Below are 27,430 nucleotides of genomic sequence, written 5' to 3'. Positions count from 1 at the left end.
ATAAAATGTACTGTTTTAGCCATTTTCAAGGGCACAGTTCAGTGGCCTTTAGTACCTTCGGGATGTTATGGAACCGCCATCGCTGTCTAGTTCCAGACCTTTCTCTCCAGACCCCACCCTTGAGCAAACCCTATATCCAGTCACTCCCCATTCACCGCCCCCCAATCCCAGGAAGCCACTGATCTTCCTATCTTTATGGATTTGCCTATTCTGGATATTTCATGTAAATGGCATCCTATGATATGTGGGGTTTTGTTTTAATGTTTACATTTTATTCATTTATGTATTTTTGCCTGTGCTGGGTCTTCATTACTGCAAGCGGGGGCTACTCTCTACTTGGGGTGTGCAAGCTTCTCATTGTGGCGACTTCTGTTGCAGAGCACAGGCTTCAGCAGTTGTGGCACCCAGGCTGAGCTGCTCCACCGCACGTGGGATCTTCCCGCACCAGGGATCGAGCCTGCATCCCCTGCATTAGCAGGCAGGCTCTCAACCATTGAGCCACCAGGGAAGTCCAATACGTGGTCTTTTGTGACTGGCTTCTTTCACTCAGCATGAGTAACGTTTTCAAGGGCCATCCATGTGGTAGCATGAGAAACGGAGCCAATAGGGTGAATGGATAAATAGATAATAAAAGATTTATTTTAAATAATTGGCTTATGTGATTGTAGAGGCTGGAAAGTCCAAAATCAGTGGAACTCAGGGAAGCACTGAGGTTGCAGCTCAAATCTGAAGACAGATTTGTCTTCTGGAAGCAGAATTCCCTTTTTCTTGGGGAACCTCAGTCTTTTTTTCTTAAAGCATTCAACGGATTGGGTGAGGCCCACCCACATTATGGAGGGTAATCTCCTTAACTCTGAGCATGATAGCTTAGTCAATTGAACATATACAATTAACCATCATAGCCGGGGTGGGGGGAAGAATTCCCTTCTCCTTGTACCCCCCTCTCTGCACATCCACCATGTCCCTGGCTGGCCACTGTCCCAGCTTGTCTGTAAGGTGATTCCAGGAAATACTGGAGGAGAGACAGGGAAGGAAACCATTAAGGGGTGTGTTGACGAATAGGTCACCCACTTCCTATGGGCAGTGAGGTCCACTGGGGATTCTAGAACCCTCTTTGGGAGCCCAACCTGGCGTGAAGAAGTCGGGGTCTTTATTAACTCCCAGCGGATGAAACGGAGGGCTGCTTCATTCAGTGGGTAGTCACAGGTGCCAGTGTTGGGGGCTGCTGTTGGGTCAGAGGGGTGTTGATGGGACTTCCCTCTCCCCCCGGGAAAATGCATGTTAGTTGCTCAGCTGTGTCCGACTCTGCGATCCTATGGGCTGTCACCTGCCAGTTTCCTCCATCTACGGGGAGTCTCCAGGCAGGAAAACTGGAGTGGGTTGCCTTTCCCTTCTCCAGGGGACCTTCCGAACCCAGGGATCGAACCCGTGTCTCCTGCACTGCAGGCAGTTTCTTTTTACCATCTGAGCCACCAGGGACGCTCCTTAGGCACCAAGGAATGAGGGGGGCACAATTGTGTCCAGGTCTCCCCCTTCCTTGACCCCGTACCCCCAGCTCCCTTCTTAGCACTCAGCTTCTGCAATCCCAGCAATAGGGATGGGCTTGCTCCTGGCATCTCCTCTGTGTCCTCCCATTCCCCTGAGGACTGAAGTCAGACTCTGGGGAGGACTTCCAGACAACTCAGGACTGGTGGGGGGGGGGGGGGAGAAGGCCTCCAGGGGCCCCCAGGGTGCCTGCCCACGAGCTCCTCCCCACTTGCCTGTCCGTGCAATTTTCTCCCCCTAAGGTGGAGGGAAGGAAATGTCAAGGATGATGGATTGAAAAGGGGCAGCCGGGGTCAGGAGAGGAGGGACCGCCGCCGGGTGGAGGGGAAGGAGAACAGACAAGAGGCAGGAGGGAGGGAGCAGGAGAGGGAGGGCCCCCCCCGAACAAAACATCACCGGGTGTGGGGAGGGTAACAGAGAAAGACCGGAGGAGAAAGAGAACGAGGACAAGGAGAGGGAAACCAGAGTCCTAACAGGCAGCACTGAGGAAGATGGGAGAGGCTGAGAGATGCCGCCAGAGATGGTCCCAGGTTGAAAGGAATCCTCCGGCCTCTTACCCAGCACACAAAGCCAAAGAGAGGCCGCCACTTGGAGATGCACAGGAGCAAATCAGAGGCTGAGAGATGGAGAGACAGGACCTGAGCAGGGCAAGGCGGAGAGAGGGAGATGGGGAGAAACAGAGACAGAGAGTTACAGAGAGACCCAGGGACAGAGACGGGCAGAGACAAACAGTCCCCAGGGACCCGGGGCTGGGGCATAGAGGTGGAGACATGGAGAGAAAAAAAGAGATGGAGAGACAGAGGTCCCCAGAGAGAGAGATGGGACTGGGGGTCGGGGTGGGGAGACAGAAAAAGAAAAGGAAAGGGATCGAAAGTGAGAGTGAGAATGTGTGAGAGAGATGGAGATAAAGACATGCAGAGAGAAAAAGATGCAAAGACAGACGGACAGACGGACAGACAGACACACAGCCAAGGACACAGTGCAAGAGGAAGGGGAGAGGTGAGGGATGAGGAAAAAGCAGTGAAGACGGGAGACTCAGAAAGGAGACAGGAAGGCAGATTCAGAGAAAAAGGCAGAGAAAGGCCAGAGAGATGGGAGGGGTTGGGGGCGGAGGAGTCGCGGCCTGGGCCCCTCCGCCACCCGGGTCAGGCCCGGTCCGCCCCGTGGCCTCTGCCCAGCCATGGCTAATGGTATGATTGCTTAGCGGGGCGGCAGGCAGCGGGTGACAAATGAGCCGCTGGAGTCACCAGCTCTGGTGATGGATGGCCTGGCGGCGGGCAGGAGAGGCGGGCGTGGGCTGGGTAGGGGGGGCGCCCACCAAGATAAATGTTTCCTTCTCCTGGAGCCGGGCCAGGCACAGGGGGAGGACCTGGCGAGGAGTCTAGGAGAGGCCTGGGCAGCGAGGTGCAGGAAGGCAGAAACTCGGGGACAGGGGTGGGGGTGCAGAGAGGTGCAGAGACAAAGGCCAGAGACACGGGTCCCCAGAGATGATGGAGTCGGGGTGGGGGTGGGAGAGAAAGAGCAAAGGAGAGATTGGGAGCAGGAGAGAGCGATGGAGATGGAGACACGGAGAGATCGTCCAGAGAAAGAGAGAGACAGAAATAGAAAGAAGAGTGAGAGACACATGAGGCAGGCGGCTGGAAAGACAGACAGACACCCAAGACAGAAACACAGCCACAGGGGGCCCCTGATTGAGGACCCTCTCTTCCCCTACCTATGAGATACAGACCCTCCAAGAGAGACCAGGAGTCGGGGAGAGGGGCAAGGGGGACACAACTGAGGACAAAGAGGGGAAACTGAGGCAGGGAGCTGGCAGGCTCAAGAGAGAAGATGCGGGAGTGCTGAGCTTCTCCCAGCAGGGTTCCTCCCCACCAGCCACTGACAGCTTGGATGCCACGCTGGAGGAACCAGAGTTGGGGAGACCTGGGAGGTCCCCCAGATCAACAGGGGTGGGCTGAAGCCTGGGGTTTCCCATCTGCAAGAGAGCGTGATGGGGCTAAGGGGGGAAACCCTTCCTAGGGTTGGTGTTCACGTAGGAGTCTGTGCCTCTGCTGAGATGCACACACACACACATGAAGAAACACGTCCAGACACACATATCCAGAGTGTGTGTTCGTCGCTTAGTCATGTCCGACTCTTTGTGACACCATGGACTGTCGCCCGCCAGACTCCTCTCTGTGTCCATGGGGATTCTCCAGACAAGCATACTGGAGTGGGTTGCCATGCCCTCCTCCAGGGGATTTTCCCGACCCAGGGACTGAACCCAGGTCTCCCGCATTGCAGGTAGATTCTTTACCATTTGAGCCATGAAGGGACACCCAAACACACATCCAGAGAGAAAGGCGCGAGCGCAGATAAGAGGCTTCCAGATACCCGCACACCAGGACCGCACAGCACCTCATGGATGCAGACAGCCAGCAAACACAGGGCACCCGCCAGCGCCAGCCAGGGGCCAGGCCTGGGCCCACTGGCACCCTCCCCTGCCTGGGACAAAGGGTCTAAGGGTCCAGCCAAGAACCACTGAAGGGAGACGGCTCTGCAGAGGAGGCTTGAGGTCCCAGAGAGTTGGGCTGGTGTGTGTGTGTGTATGTGTGTGTGTGTGTGTGTGTGTGTGTGTGTATGTGTGTGTGTGTCTGGGTGAGACACACTGGTGCAGGAGGAGTGAGAAAGCCAGCCTCCCCCCTCGTCCCCCCTCTAGCCTCTGGCTTTTAACATCAGTTTCTCTCTCAGACGTTCCTATTTTCCCCTGCTCTTCTCTTTAATTAAAAAGATTTATGCTCAAGAGTCCAACCCCCCCGTCCGTGTTTGGGGGCCGAGCTCGGAGCTTTGGGAGGAATAACTCTGGTCTCCGTCTCTGTCTCTGAGCGTGTCTCTCCCTGCCTCTCTCTCCTCACTCCCTCCTCCTCCTCTCTCCTCTCTCCGCGTCGCTCTGGGACTCGGTCTGACCCCCTTTCCTTTTTCCTCTCTTTCCGCTGCTCGGTTTGAGCGACTCGGTCTGACCCCCTTTCCTTTTTCCTCTCTTTCCGCTGCTCGGTTTTCACCTCTCCCCGAGCCCCCCAGCCCCCGAAGTTGGCCTCACCCAGACCCCCACCCAGTTAAGATACAACTGCTTCCTTCCTTCCATCCACTCCCCCCACCCCCGACCCCCATCACAGGCAGATCGGGAGTCCCTTCTTGTCTTCAGGATCAGCTTGGGCCTGGGGACCTCAGCACGCCCCTCCAGACCCAAAGCGAAGCTGAAGGGCCTAGATCCCTGACTCCCCCACCCTAAGCCTTAACTGAGGGCAGTAGGGGGAGGGGAGAGGGGGGCGCACCCAGAAGAGCTTTGCATCTTTAATTAAAAAGTGATTTAAATTAATTTTCTGCTCCAAAACCCCTATCTAGGGGGCGGGGTGCGTGTGGCAGTGATTAAAGGCTCTTCTCTACCCCTCTGCCTTCCTTAAAGGGCCAGTGTCACCTGAGGAACAGTGCCTGGGAGAGTTTCAGGGGGAGCAAGCATCCATTGGGATGAGGACCCCGGACTCAGTCAAGGCTGCTCGGAGTCCCAGCTTCCCGGGACTTCCAGTTTAACCATTTCGCCATCACTCACTCCCCGCCCCCTCAGGCCCCTGTCTCATTCAGCTGACGGGGAAATTGAGGCTTAGAAAGGGAAGAGCTGATCTGAGGTGGGTCTGGACCCCAGATCCTTGGAGGAGACCCAGAGATGGCCAGGGAGGCAGGTTGATGGTGTGCCGAGGATGGGGGGAGTCACAGGACAAGGACACAGAGGAAGACAGGGACAGTCCTCCTGGATGAGACAGAGGCAAGGGGGTGGGTCGTGTGGATGTGAAGCTGAGCCCTCATTCTCATAGGATGAGAAGGGACCTTCCTGAGGTTGGGGGGACCGCGCCATCACCCTGGCCCTCCCCCACAGCCCTCCAACACGCCCTCCCCCTCTGGGAAGTGCCGCTGCTGTCCTAACCTCAGTCCTTCTTGCTGTAACTCCAGCGGTCTCGCCCCCTTCCCTGGGGCCTGGGTGGTTTTGTTTAATTTCCACAAGACAGGAGGAGGAGGGAGAAGCAGGGTGTGGCAGAGATGGAGCTGTTTATGAGGGTCATAAAAATATCCTTAGAGAGCCCAGCAGGGGTGGGGGTATGGTCTCCAGCCAGCCCTCTCAGCCCCATCCTCTCTCTCTGAGACTCGGTCTGCCCACCTCTGTCCCTCCTTTCCCTGGGTCTTCATCTCCTCCAACTTCTGTCCCCTTCTCTCTGGATCTCTGCCTCATTTCTTTTTAGAGTTCTTCCTCTGGGGTGATGGTTTCTAGCTGTTGGGGGTCAAGCATCCTTTTTGATCATAGGGTGAAAACTTTGGGCCTTCTTCCTGTAAAATCACGTAGGCACCAGGTCCATACTCGGCCAGGAAGACTTGAGGGAGTTCACAGGCCTCCTGATACACACTTACACATCCACTTGAGAATCTGAGGTCACCAGGGGATAAAGATCCTACTGAAGGGCTTCCCTAGTGGTTCAGGGGTTAAGAATCCGTCTTGCAATCAGGGGATGTCAGTTCGATCCCTGGTCTGGGAAGATCCCACATGCCAAGGAGCAACTAAGTCCACGCACCACCTGTGCTCTAGAACCTGTATTCTGCAACTAGAGAAGCCACTGCGGTCAGAAGCCCAGGCACCACAATTGGAAAGTCAGCCCTGCTCGCTGCAACTAGAGAAAGACTGCATGCAGTAATGAAGACTCAGTACAGTCAAAAATAAAATGAATTTTAAAAAATTAAGAAAAAACACATGTGAGGACTTCCCCGGTGGTCTAGTCGTAAAGAATCTGCCTACCAGTGCAGTTCAATCCCTGGTCCAGAAGATTCCACATGTTGTGGGGCACCCAAGCCCATGAGCCCCAACTACTGAGCCAGTGCGCTGTAACTACTGGGCCCACATTCCACAACAAGAGAAGCCTGCACACGGCGATGAAGACCCAGCACAGGCAAAAATAAATAAATTTTAAAAATTAACAAGCAAAACACATGCCATCTTTTTGTTTGTTTGTTTTCCAAAGACCCTACTGTAGAAAAAGTCAAAGAGAGAATGAATCCCAGGGGTCTCGCTCTCCCTCCCCCCAACTCCATGCCCCCTCCTGCTGGCCTCGAAAACATTCCTGCCCCAGGCCCTTTGCACCTGCCATTCCTCTGCCTGGCACGATAGGCAAACAACCTGCATAGCTTCCTCCATCCCGTTCTTCAGGTTTCCGCTCAGATGACACCCCCCCTGAGAACTTGCCTATCCCACTTTTGTCATCTCCCTGTCTTTATTCTGCTTCATCTCAGAGCACTTATCACCTCCAAGTGTGATTTTATACTTACACACTTATTTACCTGACTCTTCTTTCTCCCCCACACCATCCCCAGTAGCATGTGAGCACCTGGAGGCCGGGAAAGGTTGTCTTTTGCTCCCTGTGACATCTCCAGAACATCACCCAGCACACAGTGGATGCTCAATAAACTTCTGTTGCAGACACCTTCTTTATTTCACTAGAATATCAGTTTCAAAGGCTGCCTGGGTCCCAAGCTCCTCTGGGAATCCTTTGATCTCCAGTGGATGTGCAACCAACCACATCTTAACCTTCAGTTTCGGAGATTCCATCACAAACTTCTGAGAACCGCTGAGGAGAATACAGGCTAAGAAACTTGCAAAAGGCAGAGGTCAAAAGTGGGCAGAGGGACAGAGTGAGGTTTCTAGGCACATACACTTAAACAACCCAAACTCACCATATTCATACACAGAAACAACACACCCACAACAGGCATGAACCAACAATCGGGCACACAGACAGACACAGCCAAGGACACACACACACACAGATGACTTCAGGGATGTCCCTGTCTCCCAGAGGTGGGAAGTTGGAGAGTGGGGAGGGGTGGTCTGGAGCAAGAAGAGAAAGTAGAAAAAGGGGTTTGGTGACTTCCAGCCTCCGGTTCTCCTCTGATCGGTCTCACAGTCAGAGACAGACAGACAGGGAGAAAGAGCAAGCTACGGTGAGGCGCAAGAGGGGCTGATCAGAGGGCCTCTGGGAGTCTGGGGGTCAGGAGAGAGGCACAGATGTGGGGGGGCAGAGATGGGAGAGAGAAAGGGAGAGACAGCGAGAGACAGAGACACAAAGAGGAAAAAAGAGGGGAAATAAAAAGGGGGGGAGACAGAGAGACTTGAAGATCTAGAGGAAAAGAGTGAAGCAGGGAGATGGAGAGAGCGAGCCGAGGAAGGGTGGAAAGGGGGAGAGAGAGAGAGACCGACAGGACCCGGGGCGGCCGGGAGGGGGAGAAGGCGGAGAAGACCCGAGCGCGGTGGGGGGAGAGGGGGCGACGCGGAGAGAGGGAGGCCGGAGGGGTGGGGACCCGGGCGGACCAGGCGCGCAGAGCCTCCCATACAAAAAGCCGCCCCTGAAAGCGGCCGCAGCCCCGGGGAGCGCGGAGGGGGAGGCGAGGGGAGGGGAGAGGGCCCCGGACGCCCCCGCCCCGCCCCGCCCCGCGCCGCCCGGCCCGCGGCCGAGCCGCCGGCGGACAGCGGGTTAAGCATCTCCGCTGTGGAACTTCCGGATGTGACCACAGAGAGAGGGAGAGACCGGGAGAGGGGGAGAGAGCGAGACGGAGCCGCCAGCATCTCTCCGGCCCGCCAACGCCGGGACCCCGCACCGCGCTGGGAGCCGCCGCGCGCCCCCCGCCGCCCCCCGCCGCCCCGGGCCCGGCCCCCCCGCGCCCCTCTGTCCCCCGCCTCGCGGCCCCCGGGTCTCGGGCTGGTTCCCTCCTCCCAGGACCCGGGGGAGGGGCTGGGGGCCCCGGGGAGGGGGCCTCGGGCGGCGCTTCCTCGCCTGCTCGCCCCTTTCCTCGCCGTGACCCCCGCGGGGGCAGGAGGCTGGGGGTCCATGCTCGGAGCCTCCGCACTGCCGGGCGCCTGCCGCTGACAGCGGTGGGGGTGGGGGGGCCGGGCACCCAGCCTCCTGCCCCACCCCCTGGCGTCGGCACCGCGGGCCATCTGGGGCCACTGCCCCCGGCTGCGCCCTCCCCGCCGGCCAGGCCCTGGAGGGACCCGGGAGCTGCCGCCGGCATCAGCCCATGGCCCGGAGGGTAGGTGTGAGGGCGGGCGATCTCGCGCCCCGGTCGGTCGTCGCACCCCCAACCCCCTTCCCATCCTTCCGTCGCCTCCCTGGGGAGCTGTGGCCCCCTGCAGCCCGTCGCGCTCCCTCCGCCGACTCTCACTCCTCGCCTCTCCCTGCCCCTCAGTCTCCCCTTCTCTGCCCCTGTTCTCCCCCTCCATCCCGGGCCCTTTCTCTTTCTGCCCTCCCCCATCCTTCTCCCAGGTCTACTTTTGTTCCAAGTCCTCCCAGAGGGTTAGGGGTGGGGACAGGGCTGGGGAGGTGGGTCTGGCCAGGCAGGGCCAAGGGATTCTCTCTCTCCCGGTCCTGGGGAATGAGAGGTCAGCCAAGAGGTGAGCACGCACCTTTGGAGGTGGAGGTGGGGGGTGGGGGGAGCAGGAACACCGCAGGATTCCGGGATGTGCTAAGATGTGCGGCGATGAGCAGTGACGGGCAGTTGGATTCAACTTCAGGACTCAGGAGAAGTTAGGAGAAAAGGGCCGAGACACACACTCAGGGCCCTCCGCGATGGCAGGAACGCTGGAACTCCCCCCTCTCCAGGCCCTCTGCCTCTCTGAACCTGTTTCTCCCTCAAAGGAAAGGGAGGGACCTTCAGGTTTCCCTGGCTTCCTGGGTGCGTTTGCTCCTGTGATGATAGGCGAGAGAAACCTCAAGCTTGGCTTCTCTTTGGGGTGGTCGGCACAAGTGGGTTTGTGTGGTTGTGCCAGGTTATACTCGGTTTCAACAAGTGTGTATTGAATGTGTGCCAGGCATGGTGCTAAATGTCTGATGCCTTCATTCATTCATTCATTCATTCATTCCTGAGCCTGGCTTTTGGCTGTGTGTGTGTGTGTGTGGTGGGTTCACATGGGGAGTGGAGTGTGACAAGTTGTTAAGATGCACTCAGACGTGCATATTGGTCTGTGAAATGAAACTGAAGTCGGGGAGACTGTGTGCGTACATTTGTGTACAAACAATGCACTGCTTTCATAGGCAGTGTCCGTGAGCAAAAATCAATCTCTCCCTCCTGCTCCTCTCTCTCCCCTCCTCTGCCTCTCAGTGCCCACCTCCCTTTCCCTGTTTCTCCTGCATCTTCTCTCTGTGTCTCTCTCCCTCCCTACTCTTTCCTCTGTCCCTGCATCTCTCCTTATCTCTTTTCTCTTTGCCTTTTTTTTTTTTTTTTTTTTGCCTCTCCCAACATTTCTCTCTCTGTCTCTCTCCCTCCCTCTAAGCTTTCGCTCTCTCTTTCATTTCCCTCCCAGTCTCTCTCTTCTCTCCCCTTCTCTCTGAATACCTCTCCCCTCCTCACTCTGGGAGAAGCTGACAGTTAGCAACCAGCCAATCTGACCCCCCGACCCTCAGATCTGAGACTTGGGTCAGTCTCTCTCCCTTGGACCCTCCTGCCCATATATCGGGAATCTCTGATGGGACATTTTTCACAGCCCGTGGGTCCAAGCGAAAGCTTGAGAAGGGGGCCTTCAGTCCCACCCAGACAGCTCTATGCAGACAGGAGTGCAGGTGGCTGGACAGGGCGGGGGCATCTCCTGGATGAGAGGGTAAGGAGGTTTCTTGTTGTGTCAACACCTCCCTGGGGCTTCCCCTCTCACCTCCCCCCCAGTACGATGAGCTGCCCCACTACCCCGGCATCGTGGACAGCACCGCAGCCCTGGCTGGCTTCTCAGAGGCGGTGTCCTCGGCACCAAGAGCCCCCGGGCCCTATGGCCCCCACCGGCCTCCCCAGCCCCCAGGCTTGGACAGTGACGGCCTGAGGAGGGAGAAAGATGAGATCTATGGGTGAGTGGGACAAGGCTGAGGGCTCTCGGGATGCGCCCCCCCGCCCCACCCCATTTCTTTGTCTTTCTGGATATGTTTCTCTCCTTCTGCGCCTGTCTCTCCACCTCTCTCCTCTGGGTCTCCTGTCCACCTCCCGGTTGCACCATACTTCCCTGCCCCACCCCACCCCCGCCCACCCCTCAGGAACCCTCTCTCCTCCTGCTTCCCCTAGCCACCCGCTCTTCCCACTGCTGGCCCTGGTCTTTGAGAAATGTGAATTGGCCACGTGTTCTCCCCGTGATGGGGCTGGGACCGGGCTGGGCACACTCCCGGGCGGTGACGTCTGCTCCTCCGATTCCTTCAATGAAGACATTGCAGCCTTTGCCAAGCAGGTGGGCGCCCACCATCAGCGGTGTCCCAGGAGAGCCAGTGAAGTGGCGGGGGGCGTGGGCAGGAGATGGGATGTGCCCTCCCCTGCCTCTCTCTTTCTCCCAGGTCCGCTCCGAGAGGCCCCTCTTCTCCTCCAACCCAGAGCTGGACAATCTGGTGAGACCTGGGCCCTCCACAACACCCCCTTCTCCAAGGGGGGGTCTCCTCTTCCACCCTCCATAGCCCTGGGGTTGATTGTGGGAGCAGAGAGGAGACCACCTGACCCACGTCCTCAAATAGTGATAATTTTTGCCCATTTGCAGTGCAGTGTAGTGTAGCTTAGAGTTTGTGAACAGGGACTTGATGGCCTAAGTTCAAATCCCAACTACACTTACTAGTTCTAAGATCCAGGGCAAGCAGGTCTACCTCCTTGGACCCTTTTTCCTCACCTGTAAAGTGTAGCTAGTAATAATTTCTATCGTGTAAGGCTATTGCATGTGTAAGTCTCTTCAGTCGTGTCCGACTCTTTGAGACCCTATGGACTGGAGTTCGCCAGGTTCCTCTGTCCATGGAATTCTCCAGACAAGAATACTGGAGTGGGTAGGATTTCCTCCTCCAGGGGATTTTCCTGACCCAGAGAGCGAACCCACGTCTCTTACATCTCCTGCCTTTGCAGGAGGGTTCTTTACCATTAGCGCCACCTGGGAAGCCCCATTCTGGGTATATACTGAGTCAATGCCTGGCACAGACTGGGGACTCATTAAGTGTTAGCTAGTTCTATCAGCAGAACAGAGTCCACACCTAAATAAATGAAACCACTTGGCTGCAAAGGAGAGAGGAGAGGAGAGCAGAGACAAGGGAGAGAAAGAGAAGAGAGGAGAGGAGAGGTAGACAGAGGGATAAATACCCCAGCTTGTCTCTTCCTTTCCTGGTCTTCAGCCAATAGGGCTTCCTATTGGCTGAACCCTTTGGCAAAGGGCTCTGGGAAATGTAGTTTTCAGGTGAAGGGTGGGACCCAGATCAGAGGCCAAGCTGGTAAAGGATGGGGTGTTATTATTAGAGCTAACCTTAGCTCACCCCTCTTGTGATGAGTCCTCTTCTGTCTCTTGCACCTCTTGCTTCTCTTTCTTTATTTCTGATCTCAATCTCACACTGCCTCGTTCCTTAATCCTGGGTCTCCATCTCTGTTGTTAATTTCTCTCTGCCTCTTGCTCTCTTTGTCCTCTCTGTCATCCAATGCACTTTTTCTGTTTTTCTGTCTCTGTTCCTCCTCCTCCTGGCCTCCTTCTGCTCCTTTTTTTTCACCTCCTCTTCCTCCTTCTGTCTCCCTTCCTCCTTCCCTGCCTCTCCCCGCTCCTCTGTCTGTTTTCAGATGATACAGGCCATTCAAGTGCTCCGCTTCCACCTATTGGAGCTGGAGAAGGTAAGTGCTTCTCACTCCCCTGCATGCCCTGCCTTGCCCCCCATCCCTCCCATTCTTGCCCCCTCTGCCCCTCCTTCAGGCTCTCTCCCTACCAGAGTTGGAGCAGAAGGCCACCCCCCACCCCTGTGCACCCCAGCCCTGGCCCCCGGGTGGCCCCCCCCAGTACCCCGGTGCCCCCTCAGGTCCACGACCTGTGCGACAACTTCTGTCACCGCTACATCACCTGCCTCAAGGGGAAGATGCCCATCGACCTGGTCATCGAGGATCGGGACAGCAGCTGCAGGGAGGACCTCGACGATTACCCGGCCTCCTGCCCCAGCCTCCCAGACCAGGTGGGCTCGGCATGGGGTGGCAGGCAGCGCCCTGCCACCAAAGGCATGCCCAGAGAGCTGGGGGGGTGGGTCATACACACCATGACACAGCCTCAGGCAGGCACAGCCTGTCACAGCCTGACCCTGGAACATGCCCCAACTATGCCACAGCTGTACGGAAGCACGCGCATACCCCCCAACAGCTGCAGATACCCCCCGTGAGCTGGGCTACACCCATACAGGTTCACACACAGCCACACAAACGAGTACACTCACAGCCAAGTGATAGATAACATGTACTGCACTCTTAAACACACACAGCCCAGCGGCATGACAGGGTCATAGATCTCACAGCCTGACCAAGATACTGCTGTTCTAGAGTGTGTGTGTGTGTGTGTGTGTGTGTGTGTGTGTGTGTGTGTGCAGTGCACAGACCCCAGGCACACAACAGCCACCCAAATGGCCCCAGACCCTGCCACACAAACTCAGCTGCAGTCACACTTAGACCCAGATCAACCCCAGTGCCTGCACACAGGCACACACATGTCACCCCAGTCCCCTAACAGTTGGACTCCAGCTGGCGTGGGCACACACCGTGTGGCTCCAGATCCACGCAGTCTCAGATGCCATCAGACGACAGTTTCATAGACTTGAGCACCCAGGTAACAATCACGCAACAGCCATGCAGATCCCAAGGAGGCCCACGCCCACAGGGCAGTCACGCTGTCGACACACTCAACAATTATACAGCACGACACCCACCCCCAGATACAGGCGCACAGCCACACCACAACTCTACGGACTTGAGCATGCGCAGACAGAAGTCACAGGTGAGCCTCTGCCCATGAGTGCGTGTGCTAAGTCACGTCAGTTGTGTCCGACACTTTGTGACCCTGTGGACCGTAGCCCACCAGGCTCCTCTGTCCATGGGATTCTCCAGGCAAGAATACTGGAGTGTGTAGCCTTTCCCTTCTCCAGGGGCTCTTCTCGACCCAGGGATCGAGCCCACGTCTCTTATGTCTCCTGCATTGCAAGTGGATTCTTTACCAACTGAGCCACAAGGGAAACTCAACAACCCATAATACGCACCCTCTCGGTGGCACACCCTGTGTGTGTGCTGATCCGTTGCAACTCCCTCGGAGGCACAGGCATATTCCATATCTTCACTCAGCCACCAACACGCTCCCATGGCCATGACACCTCCCTCCACACACACAGAATCATGGAGTCGCCTGGCAGCTCATGCAGGAACCAGGATAACCACACACACTCCCGACCCTTAGAACTAAAGCCACAAGCTTAGAAAACTAAACGTAGCCTTGCCCTTGTCAGATACAGCCACTCGGCAAGTTCCGAGAGTGACACAACCATGCTCAAACACCGCTGCGTGTCTCAGCTCCGCCCAGGTGACAACCACATCACAGATGCCTCCTCTCCAGGGACGCCCTTGCCATGATGGGCAGGGACATAAGCGTGTTCACACTTACCTGCCACATGGCAGACTCAGGACAGCATCAGGTGCACTGATGGTGCTGGTGGGAAAGAACCCGCCTGCCCATGCAAGAGATATAAGAGATGCGGATTCAATTCCTGGGTCGGGAAGATCCCCTGGAGGAGGGTATGGCAACCCACACCAGTATTCTCGCCTGGAGAATCCCATAGACAGACAAGCCTGGTGGACTGCAGTCCATAGAGTCACAGAGAGTCAGACACGACTGAAGTGACTTAACACGCATGCACCCACAGCATCCGAATGGATCCAGCACCAGAAGGGGAGGGTGACGGTTCCAACAATGCTCAAAAACCTTCAGACCTAATGATCCTACAGTCTGCACACAACCCAACCCCAAGGCCCACAAGCTCTAAATTCCGCACAGATGTTCTGAGCCCAGAGGAAACTTCTCTAAGCTACCAAGTGTTTCAGGCTGAGCCCTGGCAGAACACAGATGATACATCCACTCTGGGTTATTTGCAGGGCTGGGGGACTGATTACAAAGCAGTTGACAGGGTCTAGCACATTCAACAGGGGAAGGGGGTCACCCTGGGGCTCAACAAGAGCCTGTGGCTATTTCCACCCCCATTTTCACCCAATCTGCCTCCCAACAATTGAATGACAAAGTCTTCATGCTTCTTGATGTATCTATGCCGGTCGGTAGGCCTCCTGGGACACAAAGCTGGGACAGAGGTGAATTCAATGCATCGTCAAAACTCCAAATGTGTAGGAGTTTGGATAAAGAAAATATGGCCCTGGACTCTGTGATCTGTAATTTGGAGCCCCCCAAATCTCTGAAAACTGAAAGCTGGTGTGTTTTTCTCCCCCGTAAGTTTAGTGCAAACTCATTTGGCAGCAAAATCTGACCTGAACTAATGAGAGGCTATTTATAGCCTTTATTTATTCCACTTAGTTAAGTATTCATCCATTTCGCTGCAGAAATGTTAATGAGTTTGATGACGAGGTTATGCCCCATACCTTGCTGTGAGGGTTAGGAAATACACGGCATGTACACTGGTTTTACTGCTGGAAGATGTGAAAAGTTTTGAATTTTGCAACAGTGCTGGTTTCCAAGGATTTCAGATAAGGTGTGGGAGATCTGTACAAGCTCATCTTTATTAAACGGTTGCTATGTGCCTTTATGTAAATTAACTCATTGAATCCTTACCACACTCTGGGAGGGGGTGGGTTGGACAGTTATTGCTTTCCGTTTTTCCAGTTGAGGCACAGAGAGGTGAAGTGACTTGCCCAAGGTCGCACAGCCAGCAAAGAGAGAGACAGGCTTCACACTCAGGAATCCTAGCTCCAGAATCCGTGGTCTTAGTCACTGTAGTATATTACACCCCAAGCTTTGATACTGACTTCCAACTCCTATTTTCCAGAATACAACATGGATTAGAGACCATGAAGACAGTGGATCTGTACATTTGGGGACCCCAGGTCCATCCAGCGGGGGCCTGGCCTCCCAGAGTGGGGACAACTCCAGTGACCAAGGTGAGAAACTGGAGAAGCAGAGGGGAAAGGTGGGAGTCAGGCTGAGGACTGAAGTTAGACAGCAGGTAGGACTTCCAGAGGGGCAAGGATCACTGGGGTGTGGAGCGGTGCCTGAGAGGGGGTTCTGGGTCCCTCTGGCCCCCCACCTTCCCTGTCCACAAGCACAGCACCCCTCTCCCCACTCAGGAGATGGACTGGACACCAGCGTGGCCTCTCCCAGCTCCGGGGGAGAGGACGAGGAGCTAGACCAGGAGCGGCGGCGGAACAAGAAGAGAGGGATCTTCCCCAAGGTGGCCACCAACATCATGAGAGCCTGGTTGTTCCAGCACCTCTCGGTGAGAGCCCTGGGGCCCTGGGCACGGGGTGGGCAGAGAGAGAGATGGAGCAGGATGGGACTGAGACCTGGAGATGGGAGGCTGAGGCAGGGGGACATTGAGGGAGACTCTCAAGCAGATGGGAATTGACAAGAGCCAACATCTGTGGATGCCACCTGTATGCCAGGTGCCACTAAGGACTCCTGACTCGTTCAGTCCTCCCCTCCAACCCACCCACCCATTCACCCACCTGTCAATCATCCACCATCTAGCTAAACATATCCCTCTGAGGGCAGGGATGTTATTAGCTCCATTTTGCAGATGAGGAGACTGAGGTCTCACAGCCTGAAGTGGGTTCAAATGCTGGCAGTTTGGCCGTAATCACTGCACCCCTCTGCCTCACGGAGAGGGATGGTAATATAGAGAAAGGGAGATAGACAAGGAGAGGCTGAAATGAAGATTGGGACAGGGAGATTTAGGGAGCACTGAATCAGAGCAAGAGAGACACAAGGGGAGATTGAGTCACAGAGAGGGAGAACCAGCCAGACAGACAGACAGACACAGGGAAAGATAGAGACTGGGACGGGGAGAGACATACACAAGGACCTAATGGACTCATCAAGGGCTGGTGCTGGACTTTGCCTCCTTTCCCCAGGGTGGTGGAGTCCCACCCCCACCCCAACTCCACCTCCCTAATGAGAGTTGGCCAATTAGCCTCTAATTGCTGGAAGAGGTGGGGCGGGGATGCAAGGGTAATTGCCCAAAGCTTGGCTCTGCCTCCCTCCGTTGGGCTCCGGGGAGCATAGAAGCTTAGACATGATGGCTCTCCCAGTCCTGCCCCAGCCTGGGCTTGCCAATCCCCCTGGGGAACCTGGGCAGGCCAGACCTTGAGGATCAAAGGGCAGCCAGGCAAGCAGGGTAACTCTCGCTGGTGGCTACAGCACCCCTACCCCTCAGAGGAGCAGAAGAAGCAGCTGGCGCAGGACACGGGGCTCACCATCCTGCAAGTGAACAACTGGTGAGTGACACAGGAGGCTTGGGCGGTCCGTGGGCCGGCCCAGGGTGGGTGGCCGGGCGCTGTCCGCGGTGCTGAAGGAGCAGCCCCTCGGAGCCTCGCTTCTAAGGGCGGACCCAGTATCTGTCCTCTCCAGCCCACTGGCTCTCTGTCTCTGCGTTCGTTTCGGCCTCTCTTCTACTCATTCTTTGCACCCTCCTCTGTTTCCATGACCTCCTCCCAGGTTCATTAACGCCCGGCGTCGCATCGTGCAACCAATGATCGATCAATCCAACCGCACAGGTACAGGGAGAAGGTGGGGACAGAGGGCCTCATGTTTCTAGGGGAGTGCCAAAGCCTGGACCAGGCATCCTGGGGCTCAGCCTGCATCCCTCAACAGGGCAGGGTGCAGCCTTCAGCCCAGAGGGCCAGCCCATGCCAGGCTACACGGAAACTCAGTCACACGTGACCGTCAGGCCGCCAGGTAAGGCCCCACCCCCTTAACTAAGCCACACCCCAGGGCACCAGGCCCTGCCCCTAAACAAGATGATGCCCCTCCTGGGATTCAGGTGTTGAAATGCTTCATTTGCATGAGAGGGAAGTTGGAGATGCAAACACAGGTTTCCTGCTCCTGGTGTTTTCCTCCCGGAGTTTGCTTCTTCCAGACTTCACCCATCCAGTGGAAAGTTCCATTTTTGCTTAAAGGACCAGCACCCTCTTAAACAGGCTTCCCTGGTGGCTCAGCAGTAAAGAACGCACCTACCACAGCAGGAGATCCCTATGTCGGGAAGATCCTCTGGAGAAGGAAATGTCAACCCACTCCAGTACTCTTGCCTGGAAAATCCCACAGACAGAGAAGCCTGGCAGGCTACAGTCCATGGGGTCACAAAAGTCAGATACGACTTAGCGACTAAACCACCACCACTACCACCCTCTTAAATGATGATTCAGTTTGTCCTGATAGAGGATTCCCTTCAGGAAAGAAGGGGGAGGGGGGCATATGGAAGTGTCTGGTGAACACACACTAATACCCCACTTTTGTCTTCCAGGATCAATGGGGATGAGTTTGAACTTAGAAGGAGAGTGGCATTATCTGTAGAGGCTGAAGTCAGGAGAAATGTGAGTGTTCTAGGTCTAGGGACATTGGATTAGGGGTTATGCTACTCCCAACCCTTTGTAAGACCTTCAGACTCCCATAGTGAGCCCACCCAGAGCAGAGTGCCCAGCTCTGTGCTGGGTGGTGCAGGGACACAGCAGTGACTATACCACCCCAGCCCTGCCCCTGTGCAACTCACAGCCGAGACAGGCCTGTCCCTAGACGGTAATGACCTACAGTAAGCAGGGCTGGAAGGAGGGAACCTAGGAACTGGAAGAGCCCAGAGGGGGCATTTGACCCGGACTGGGAGGTTCAGGGAGGACTTCCTGGAGGAGGGGACTTTGGAGCTGATACCAGGAGAATAAGAGGAGTGAGACAGGAAAGGAAGGAACAGTATATGCAAAGGCTATGAGACAGTCGTTTGGGCCACACCCCTCTTTCCCCCCAAACCCCACATAAAAAAGGACTGGGCTGGCCTGAGATTGGTAAGTCAAATGGGTGAGTAATGAACTCAGAGCCCATAGAAAGGCTGGGAGATGAGAATGGAGACCCACGAGGGCTGACACATGGAGGACTCTGGAAGCTTGAGCCTGGGAAGAGAGATGGACAGGTTTGTTCAGGGCCTGGTGGGTCCATGGGCATCTCAGGTCTGCCCTGACCAACCATGGACAGGCGGGCCCTGGTCCTAGGGGACCTCTGGGACAGCAGTGATGGAGGGAGCATCTCCTCCCGCTGCCCCAGGAAGCTGCCTTTTCTCCTGCGACCTCTCTCCACTCGTTTCTCTCTCTCCCCATCCCTTGCCTTTGCCTTTGTCTTTCTCTTCATTTCTGTTTCTCTCACTCTCTCTCTTTCCACATCTCCATCTCTGATTATCTCCATGTCTCTCTTCTGTCCTGCTCTGCCCATCCCTCTCGCCTGTCTTTATCGCTTTCTTTATCTTGACTTTCTCCTCATCTTTTTATTTTTTCCTCTCTGTCTTTCTCCCTCTTCCATGTCTGTCCCGATTCTCTGCCTCTGTCTCTCTGTGTCCCTCTCTCTCTAGGGGTGATGGGGACGGCACAGAAGGCCTGATATAGGTCCAGACCCCTCCCTGCCTCCTGACTCGGCTTCTCCTCTCCTCTTCACAGACCCCACCCTCTGGACTGTGACCGCTTCAGGCTCTTACTTGCTTCCGGTTACCACCTGGCCCACCTCCTACGGCCCCCCCAACTCAACGCCTACCTCCCTGGGACCCTGCTGTGACATGAGGGGCCTGAGCGCCCACTCGAGGGTCTCTCAAGGACAAAGACAAGGCCTCCCGGCCCTGCACCCCACTTGTGCCCTCACCTCTGCCCCAAACCCAAGCTGAGATCACAGGCCTGGGTCTACAGAAGATGGTGGCTGGGGACCCCCGACCTCCAGGACAGAGAAGGGATTGGGGGTGGGCCGGGGCCATCAGGGAAGGAAGGTCACTTGGATCTGACATTTGGGGAGGTTCCCTCCATCCTCCCAGCCCACCACCCTCTTTCCCCTCTCCCCCTACCTCCCTCTTCTGTTGTCTTTTTGTTTTTTTTTTTTAATGATAAAGTCTTAAAAAGCCACCAATCTGAGTTCATCGGTCTCTTCCAGGATTCAAATTCTCATAGTTTGAAGCTCATGAGTTACTAATTATAACAATAATTGATAGTCTGTACCCTGTTCTCTCCCCGGGCCCTCCGTATGTATCAGTTAGCTATCACCGTGCAATGGACCACACCAAAGCTACATGATTCAAAAGGCCAATTAATTTTTAGCTCGTTTTTCTATGGGTTAGTGTACTAGGCTCCTCTGGGCAGTTCCGGTGGCTTCAGCAGGGCTCTCTTGTGTATCTGTGGCCAGTCACGGGTCAGCAAGGGCTCTGCTGGTAGGCAGCGGGGACCACAGGAGTGACTGGGCTGCATGATGGCATAGACCAGCAGGCTGTTTGGTTTGTTCACTTCAAATACAGGCTTGGTTGGGCCCTAAGAGAGAACAGAGGGACCCACAGCCTCTTGAGGCCCTGGCTCAGATCTGGTTCATCTTTGTCTCCACTGTCTTCCCTTGACCCCCAGAAATCTGAAGGCCAGCCCAGATTCAAAGGAAGAAAAATACACTCCATCCCATCCTGGGAGTGTGTGGGGAGCTGCAAACTCAAATCACAAGAGATGTGGCTAGAGGGAGGGATGAAGGACTGTTGCATCCACCTGGTGGCTCACAGATGACTTTCTCCGTCTGCCCCGTGGGGGACAACAGGCTGGGAGGTGAAGAGCCTTGCCCACTGAGAGCGGTGCTGACCACTGTGGGTTCAAATCCCACCTCTGCAACATAATGGCTGTGGTACATTGAGCAAGTGGCTTCACCTCGCTGGGTCTCAGTGTCCCTGTCTGGAAAATGGGAGTGGTAGCAGTTATCTACCTGATAGGATGGCTGTGCTGGTTCATGGAGGTTTTCCGAGGGAAGAGCTCAGAATGGCACCTGGCAGGTTGTTTATGCTCACCAAAGGCAGAGGGTGTTATTTGTAACTGAAGAAACTTGTCTGCTGATGGGCAGGCTGAGCCAGTTGGGGTTCTTGGCATACCAGAGCTGTTTCCCCAGAGAAGACAGACAAGGCAGGTGCCTCTCTAGCTCCGTTCCTCTCACTCTGTTTTGCTCTCTCTGCATCTTTTTCAGTTTCTATCTCCCCACCCCAATCCCCTTCTCTGAGCTCTCTGCCTCCTTTCTTTCTGAGTTTCGATGACCTGTCTCCCTAGGAGGAGGGGCATCTGCTGCTCACCCACCTCCTGGAAGGTCGAGTACATTCAGAAACATGAGGAGATGTGTGGAAATACACACACACGTGTGCTGGGGAACTCAAGGAAAAGCCACAGATCAGCCACCTACATATGGGTTTTTACACACACACACAACAAAGCTCCCATTCACACACATGCGAGTTTGTTCACACTTGTGCTCACACGTGCCAGTGTTCACACTATCCCAGACTCACATGTCACACAACCTCTGGGGCAGAGGTTGACACACACACAGCCAAGCAGGTGGCTTCGCTGGTGACCCAGGCAAAGTTCCAGAAACAGAGTCACCCAGAACTCTCCTTGGAAACAGCCAGACAGCAGGGAGGTCATGAATCCAGACTCCAACCCACCATTTCTGGGTTCAAATCCCCACTCTGATACTTACCAGCCATGCAACACACACTCAGACGTTCCAGATGGGCTTGGAGATGCATGAAGACCCTCACAGCCTCCTCCAAGCACCACCCCCCCCCCGCCCCCGACGCACACACACATCTCCTAAGAAGCTGCACTGGGCAAACAAGGAAACTGAGGCTTGGGACCCCAGGCCTTCTCTGTCCAAGGCTGAGTTAGGCCCAAGATGGCTGGTGTGAAGGGGCCTGGAAGAGTTCCTGGGCCTGGTTTCATGACCCAGGAGACCCAGCTCCTAAGACTGTAAAAGGAGATTTTTACTCATTCATTTATTCATTCGCTCAGCAGATGTCTTCTGCCCACTCGCTGCCCAGCTCCAGGGAGAGCCACTCAGCCCCGGATGAGGTGGTCAAGGGTCAAACGTGCCTCATCCAAACATGCTTCAGTCATGTCCAACTCTTTTGCGATGCTATGGACTGTAGCCCGCCAGGCTCCCTGTCCAAGGGATTCTCCAGGCAAGAATACTGGAGTGGGTTGCCATGCCCTGCTCCAGGGGATCTTTCTGACCCAGGGATCAAACCTGCATCTCTTGTACCTTCTGCACTGGCAGGCGGGTTCTTCCACTAGCGCCACCTGGGAGCCCCCCTCATCTGAACATCAGTTGCTATTGACTCTGGGGTCTAATGGTCCTGCGTTTGTTCCTAAGACACCAGTGTGGATTCTAAGATGCTTAGGTCTGGACCTTGTTTGTGGTAAATGACCAACTCTGTCCCCCTTTGGGGCATCTGTCCTGGTTCTTCCCCATGCCTGGGACACCCTCCCAGCTCACAGGTCACCTCTCCAAAGACACACAAACAGCCAAAGCAAAGGACCCCCTTCCATTCACCACTTTCTCACCACCTCCTTCCCTGCCCGCTGTCAGCCCCTCCCTGGAACTCTCTCCATCACCTATTTGCCCATCTCCTTGGGGGCGTCCCTGGTGGCTCAGATGGTAAAGAATCTGCTTGCAATGCAGGAGACTGGGTTCAATCCCTGGGTCAGGAAGATCCCCTGGAGAAGGGAATGGCAACCCACCCCAGTATTTTTGCCTGGAGAATCCCATGGACAGAAGAACCTGGCCAGCTACAGTCTATGGGGTCGCAAAGAGTCAGACACGACTGCATGACTAACACTTATTGGCTGGAATCTCAGCCCTTCCGGAAGGCAAGAGTTTGTTTTTCTCAGTCACTGCAGTGATCTGGGACATCAGACAGCACTTTACACCCAGCAGGTGCCTGGGAAACAGGTAGAGAGCAGAGAAAGCAATTCTGTAGTTCTGAGACTCAGCTGCGTTTCCTCATCATTCATTCCTCCTGGCTGCAGGCATATCCTGGGCACTCACCCTCTGCTCATCAGTGAACAAGGCAGAGACCCTGCCCTGGGATGGGGGTGGACATCCTAGTGGGGAATGCCCATGATGAACACATCATTTAGTCTGTTAGAAGTTGATGGTGTCTTAAGAAGCAGAGCAGGGCAGGGATGTGGAGTGCCAGCTCTTCTTTCATATATTTATTTACCTGAAACTGCTTGCAATGCAGGAAACGTGGGTTTGATTCCTGGGTTGGGAAGATCCCTTGGAGAAGGAAATGGCAACCCACTCTAGTATTCTTGGCTGGGAAATCCCATGGACAGAGGACCTGGTGGGCTACAGTTCACGGGGTCACAGAGAATTGGACAGGACTGAGCAACTAAAACAACCAAAGACTCTGTTCTAGGAGCTTTATATCTACCAACCCAGGAAACCCTTACACTAAGCCCCAGGAGGAGGTGTGATCACTGACCCCATTTCCCAGATGAGGAAACTGAGACCCAGAGAGGTGAAATCACTCACCTGAGATCACAGAGCTGGAGAGTGGAGGTTGCCATTCGAACCCACGCAGCCTGGCAGCTCAGAAGCCTGTGCACTAACCACTTGCTTCACAGCCTCTTATTAAAAAAATAATAATAATTCTAAGAGTCTGTGATTTTTAAAAGGCCTACCACAAACTGCTTTCTGAGTCAGATATTGTTCTGGTGACTATGATTAGAGTTTGTCTCTCCCCAAACTTTCGGGGACTGAAATGAGATAGATGAGAGCTAGACAGCAAGAAGGACTTCCAGTGACTTCCTCAGATAGTAAAGACTCCGCCTGCAATACGAGAGACTTGGGTTTGATCCCTGGGTCGGGAAGATCCCCTGGAGAAGGGAATGGCTACCCACTCCAGTAGTATTGCCTGGAGAATCCCATGGACAGAGGAGCCTGGCCCATAGGATCGCCAGGAGTCAGAGAAGTCATTCTCAGCCAGCGCCGACTGGAAATGCCTTTCATTTAATCCTCTCTAATTAAACCAATTGAATGTGCCAGGGGGGAGAAGAGAAATTGGACGGGAGGTTAATTGTAACTAAAAATACCTCCCCACTTCCTGGGGTGAGGAACCAGCTGAACCCTGCTTTCTGGGGCAGCCCGTGCAGTGGGTGGGTGTTGCTGAGTGGAGCGGGCCCAGGGAGGTGGGGACTCTAACGGGTCTGCGGGGTGGCCTGCATGCTGGGCGGTAGTAGGACCGGGTGCTGGCGTGTGTGTGTGCGTGCGTGGCTGCTGGTGTAGTGGCCGCCACCAGGACCGCGGCCGCCGCCGAGCCTGTTCCTGAAAGGGACGTATGTCACTGACGAAGGGCTGCGTGGTGGCTGTGGCTGTCACGCTGTCCCTCGATATAGGTTGTATGCCTCCGCGTGAGCGTGTGTCCATGACTACGAGCCTCTGGGTGGGATTGTGGGGCACGGTGTGTCTTTGTAACTGGGGACCACCTTGCGTGTGTCCATAGCCTTGGCTGTGTCCCCACCGCAGCTCTTCTCTGCAGAACAGACCTCGTGGTGGCCGCCCCTGAACTGGGCAACTTAAATGCAGGGGGGAATCAGCGGATCCGGGCGGCTGGGACCAGGACGTGGCATGGAGCAGCCAAAGGCCAGGTGGGCGTGGCCACCGCGTGTGGGCGTGGCCGTCGCGTGTGGGCGTGGCCACCACGAGGGACAGCCCCGCAAACAGCGATCAGAAGAGGCCCTGGTAGTTGATTTTGACGCTCCTAAGGGGAAAATAGATGCCCCGTCCACTAAGTTCTTACTTGGTCTGTATGCGTGGGAGAGTTCTGGGTCTAGTGAAACAAAGTCTAACCCGAATCCTAAAACCGGATAATCACGGCCCTTCCATCAACCCCCAGGTCACAGATCCAGGACTCCTTGAATGAGGGGAGACCAGGGCCCCTCAAGGAAGGACCCCAGTACTCTGACCCAAATTCATACTGTTAATCTTTTTACCAGTTTTCCCCAAAGGGACTAACAGCCTTTGACCAGGGTCACTGTACACTGGGGGAAAAGAAATAATCAGACTTTCAGGGACTGCCAGATCCTGGGATCTGAACGCTGATTTCTGAAGACCTCAACTGTCACCGTGCTCATCAGTCAGAGGGTGCTCATTCATTTCAGGTGATCACTTTTTATTCTGCCCAGACCCTCACCGTGGCCCAGGGCGTCCCCGAATCCATCGTGTGATAACTCGCTCGATTCTGGAATGCACAATTGAGATACACGTTCTCAACAGCTGGCAGAATGCTGCCTTGGTGTCTGACTGGGATGGTGGAGGAGGCCACGGGGCTACCTGGTATGGTCCATAGCTGTGTCTGGGGATGAGTCAGGGCTTCCTCCAGAGGGCGCTGGGGAGCCAGAAAAATAGCAGACTTGTGCCTGCTAAGTCACCAGGCTCCTCTGTCCATGGGATTCTCCAGGCAAGAATACCAGAGTGGATTGCCATGCCCTTCTCCAGGGGATCTCTCCGACCCAGGGCTAGAACCCACGTTTCTTATGTCTCCTGCATTGGCAGGCGTGTTCTTTACCACTAGCGCCACCTGGAAGGCTTTATTGAGATATAATTCACATACTCTAAAATTCACCGATTTAAAGTGTATAGTCCAGTGCCTTTGGTGTCTTCACAGAGTTGTGCTTCCCTCACCACAGTCAATTCTAGAACTTTTTCATCACTCCCTAAATAAACTCTGAACCACTTAGCACTCACTTTCGATGCCCCATCCCAACGCCCAGTCCCAGTCAACCACCGATCCCTTCTCTGACTATGGATTTGCCTGTTCTGGACATTTCTTATTAATTAAAATATAATCAACGTGAATCTTTTGATTATACATGAAATTATACTACATGAAGTCTTTTGTGTCTTCCTTCTTTCACTCAACATAGTATTTTCAAGGTTCCTCCGGATCCTGGCTGATAATATTCCATTGTCTTGGAAGAATGTAGAGCAGAGAAATGACAGAATTGGGTTTGCAATTTGCCCCTCAGGCTGCGACCTGGAAAGTGGACTGGGGGGTGTTATGAGTGGAATTCTGTCCCCCAAAGAAATATACTGAAATCCTCACCTGTGAACGTGACCTCATTTAGAAAGAGAGTCTTAGCAGATGGTCAAGTTCAGATGAGGTCATGGTGGGTGGGCCTTAATCCAACATGACTGTTAATATGTTCCTTATGAAAATGTTGCTTATTAAAAGGGAACATTTGGACACAGACAGACACTCCAGAAGGAAAAGACAGTCACGTGAAGACGGAGGACTGCAGTGGTGTAGATACAAGCCAAGGAATGCCAAAGATCGTCAGAAAATCACCAGAAGCTGGGCGAGACAAGGAAGGCTTCTCCTGTGGGTTTCGGGGGTGATGGCCAGGGCAGGGACGTGGGGAAAGGATCTGGGGAAATAGGGCCAGTCTTTTTTTGTGGTGCACAGCCTTCTCTAGTTGCAGCATGTGCGATCTAGTTCCCCAATCAGGGATTGAGCCCAGGTCCCCTGTGTTGGGAGTGTGGCATGTTCACCACTGCACCACCAGGGAAGTCCCAGGGCCAGACTTTTTAGAAGTGAGAGCGCCACCCAATTTCTACATGGCACCTGAAGATATCAAAGTGCTGAACCCTTGGCTCATGGCAGGCGGAGAAATGGAAGAAGGCACTTGCTCCCAGAGAAGACGGTTGCTTTGGCAATAGGAGTGGGAAAAAGAGGTTGCTGCTACTGCTGCTGCTAAGTCGCTTCAGTCATGTCCGACTCTGTGCAACCCCATAGACGGCAGCCCACCAGGCTCCCCCATCCCTGGGATTCTCCAGGCAAGAACACTGGAGTGGGTTGCCATTTCATTCTGCAATGCAGGAAAGTGAAAAGTGAAAGTGAAGTCGCTCAGTTGTGGCCGACTCTTAGCGACCCCATGGACTGCAGCCTACCAGGCTCCTCCGTCCATGGATTTTCCAGGCAAGAGTACTGGAGTGGGGTGTCATTGCTTTCTCCAAAAAGGAGGTTAGTCCTGAGAAAAAAGGAGTGAGCCATTCATTGGCTGCTGATTATTATTAAAATGAGGATGACCTAGATGAAGACCAAAGACTAACCACTGAGGTCACCACTGACCTTGACCAAAGCAGTTGTGAGTGTGTGTGTGTGTGTGTGTGTGTGTGTGTGTGTGTGTGTGTATAGGGGGAACCCTAGGAGAAGAGGACATGTTGTGAGTCTTCTATGTGAGCCCAAGGGTTTTACTGGGTGGATGTCATCGTGTGTCCTCTTCATTTAATTCTTCTCTGTAGCTAATCATCAGTATTTCTCTGGGTCATTCTAAATTCTTTCTAAATTAAATTTGCTGGAAGCTGTGAAACACCACTTTGTTTGGTGTGCCATTTGAATTATTGTAAAAAACCTATTTCCTATTCCAGTTCTGGGCTGTTTCTGGTCTTTTTTTCTTCCAAAAACAAATAGCAAACATCTTTGCATATTCTTTTTTTGAAGAAAATTTTTTTTAAAGTTTTCTCCATTATATAAAATTTAGAAAAGCTGGAAAAAGTAATAAGAAGGGGGGGAAAGTCCTCTGGAATACCCTACCCAAGAGGCTTTGAGCATGAGGTTAGTTCGATGAATCCCATTGTGGATGGGGGCAGAGCCTACATGCTTTCTTCACAAAGCATCCAAACATAGACACACTCCAGTTCTGACAGGTGAGTCTGACCCCTGGGTTAGTGGACACAGAGGCCTCCCTCCCCCACGACCATGACCATGATTCCTTCTGTCCTACGCAGCACTCTGATGGACCTGCCTTGCACTGGCCTCTTCCTTATGCTTTTCCCCAAACTCCTGGCCATTTCCTTAGGGTACATTCCCAAGAGTACAAGCACTGGGTCAAAAGTTAAAAGCATTTGTCAGAAGTCTTGAGCACCGATTGCAGAATTTCCTCTCCTTGAACCATCTATGCCCGTGCATGCATGCTAAGTCGTTTCAATCGTGTCCAAACCTTTGTGACCCCATGGACTGTAGCC

At 54.5% G+C, this 27,430-nt stretch overlaps 1 protein-coding gene across 3 annotated transcripts; it reads left to right on the top strand.

Moving 5' to 3' along the window:
• Nucleotides 1–8,288: 8,288 nt before the first annotated feature.
• On the top strand, nt 8,289–19,500 carry MEIS3 (Meis homeobox 3). Of its 3 annotated transcripts, none has more exons than XR_010661373.1 (13): nt 8,289–8,652; nt 10,279–10,454; nt 10,666–10,825; nt 10,929–10,979; nt 12,175–12,225; nt 12,408–12,557; nt 15,411–15,522; nt 15,709–15,857; nt 16,778–16,854; nt 17,075–17,133; nt 17,214–17,314; nt 17,880–17,949; nt 19,054–19,500. XR_010661373.1 is itself a non-coding variant. In XM_065920670.1 (13 exons), exons 1-12 carry the CDS (start codon nt 8,641–8,643, stop codon nt 17,927–17,929), a joined length of 1,080 nt encoding a protein of 359 aa, XP_065776742.1. In that variant the 5' UTR covers nt 8,293–8,640; the 3' UTR covers nt 17,930–17,949; nt 19,054–19,500. The 3 variants fall into 3 exon arrangements, 2 of the variants coding, with proteins under 2 accessions (XP_065776742.1, XP_065776741.1); XM_065920670.1 differs by having other exon boundaries at nt 8,293–8,652; nt 12,459–12,557; nt 17,231–17,314; XM_065920669.1 differs by having other exon boundaries at nt 8,294–8,652; nt 17,231–17,314.
• The last annotated feature ends 7,930 nt before the right edge of the window (nt 19,501–27,430 follow it).

Source organism: Muntiacus reevesi, chromosome 2 (genome assembly GCF_963930625.1).
Source record: "Muntiacus reevesi chromosome 2, mMunRee1.1, whole genome shotgun sequence".
Classification (NCBI taxonomy): domain Eukaryota; kingdom Metazoa; phylum Chordata; class Mammalia; order Artiodactyla; family Cervidae; genus Muntiacus; species Muntiacus reevesi.
Note: the sequence above shows the minus strand (reverse complement) of the source record. Positions and strands in the feature narration are given on the sequence as shown.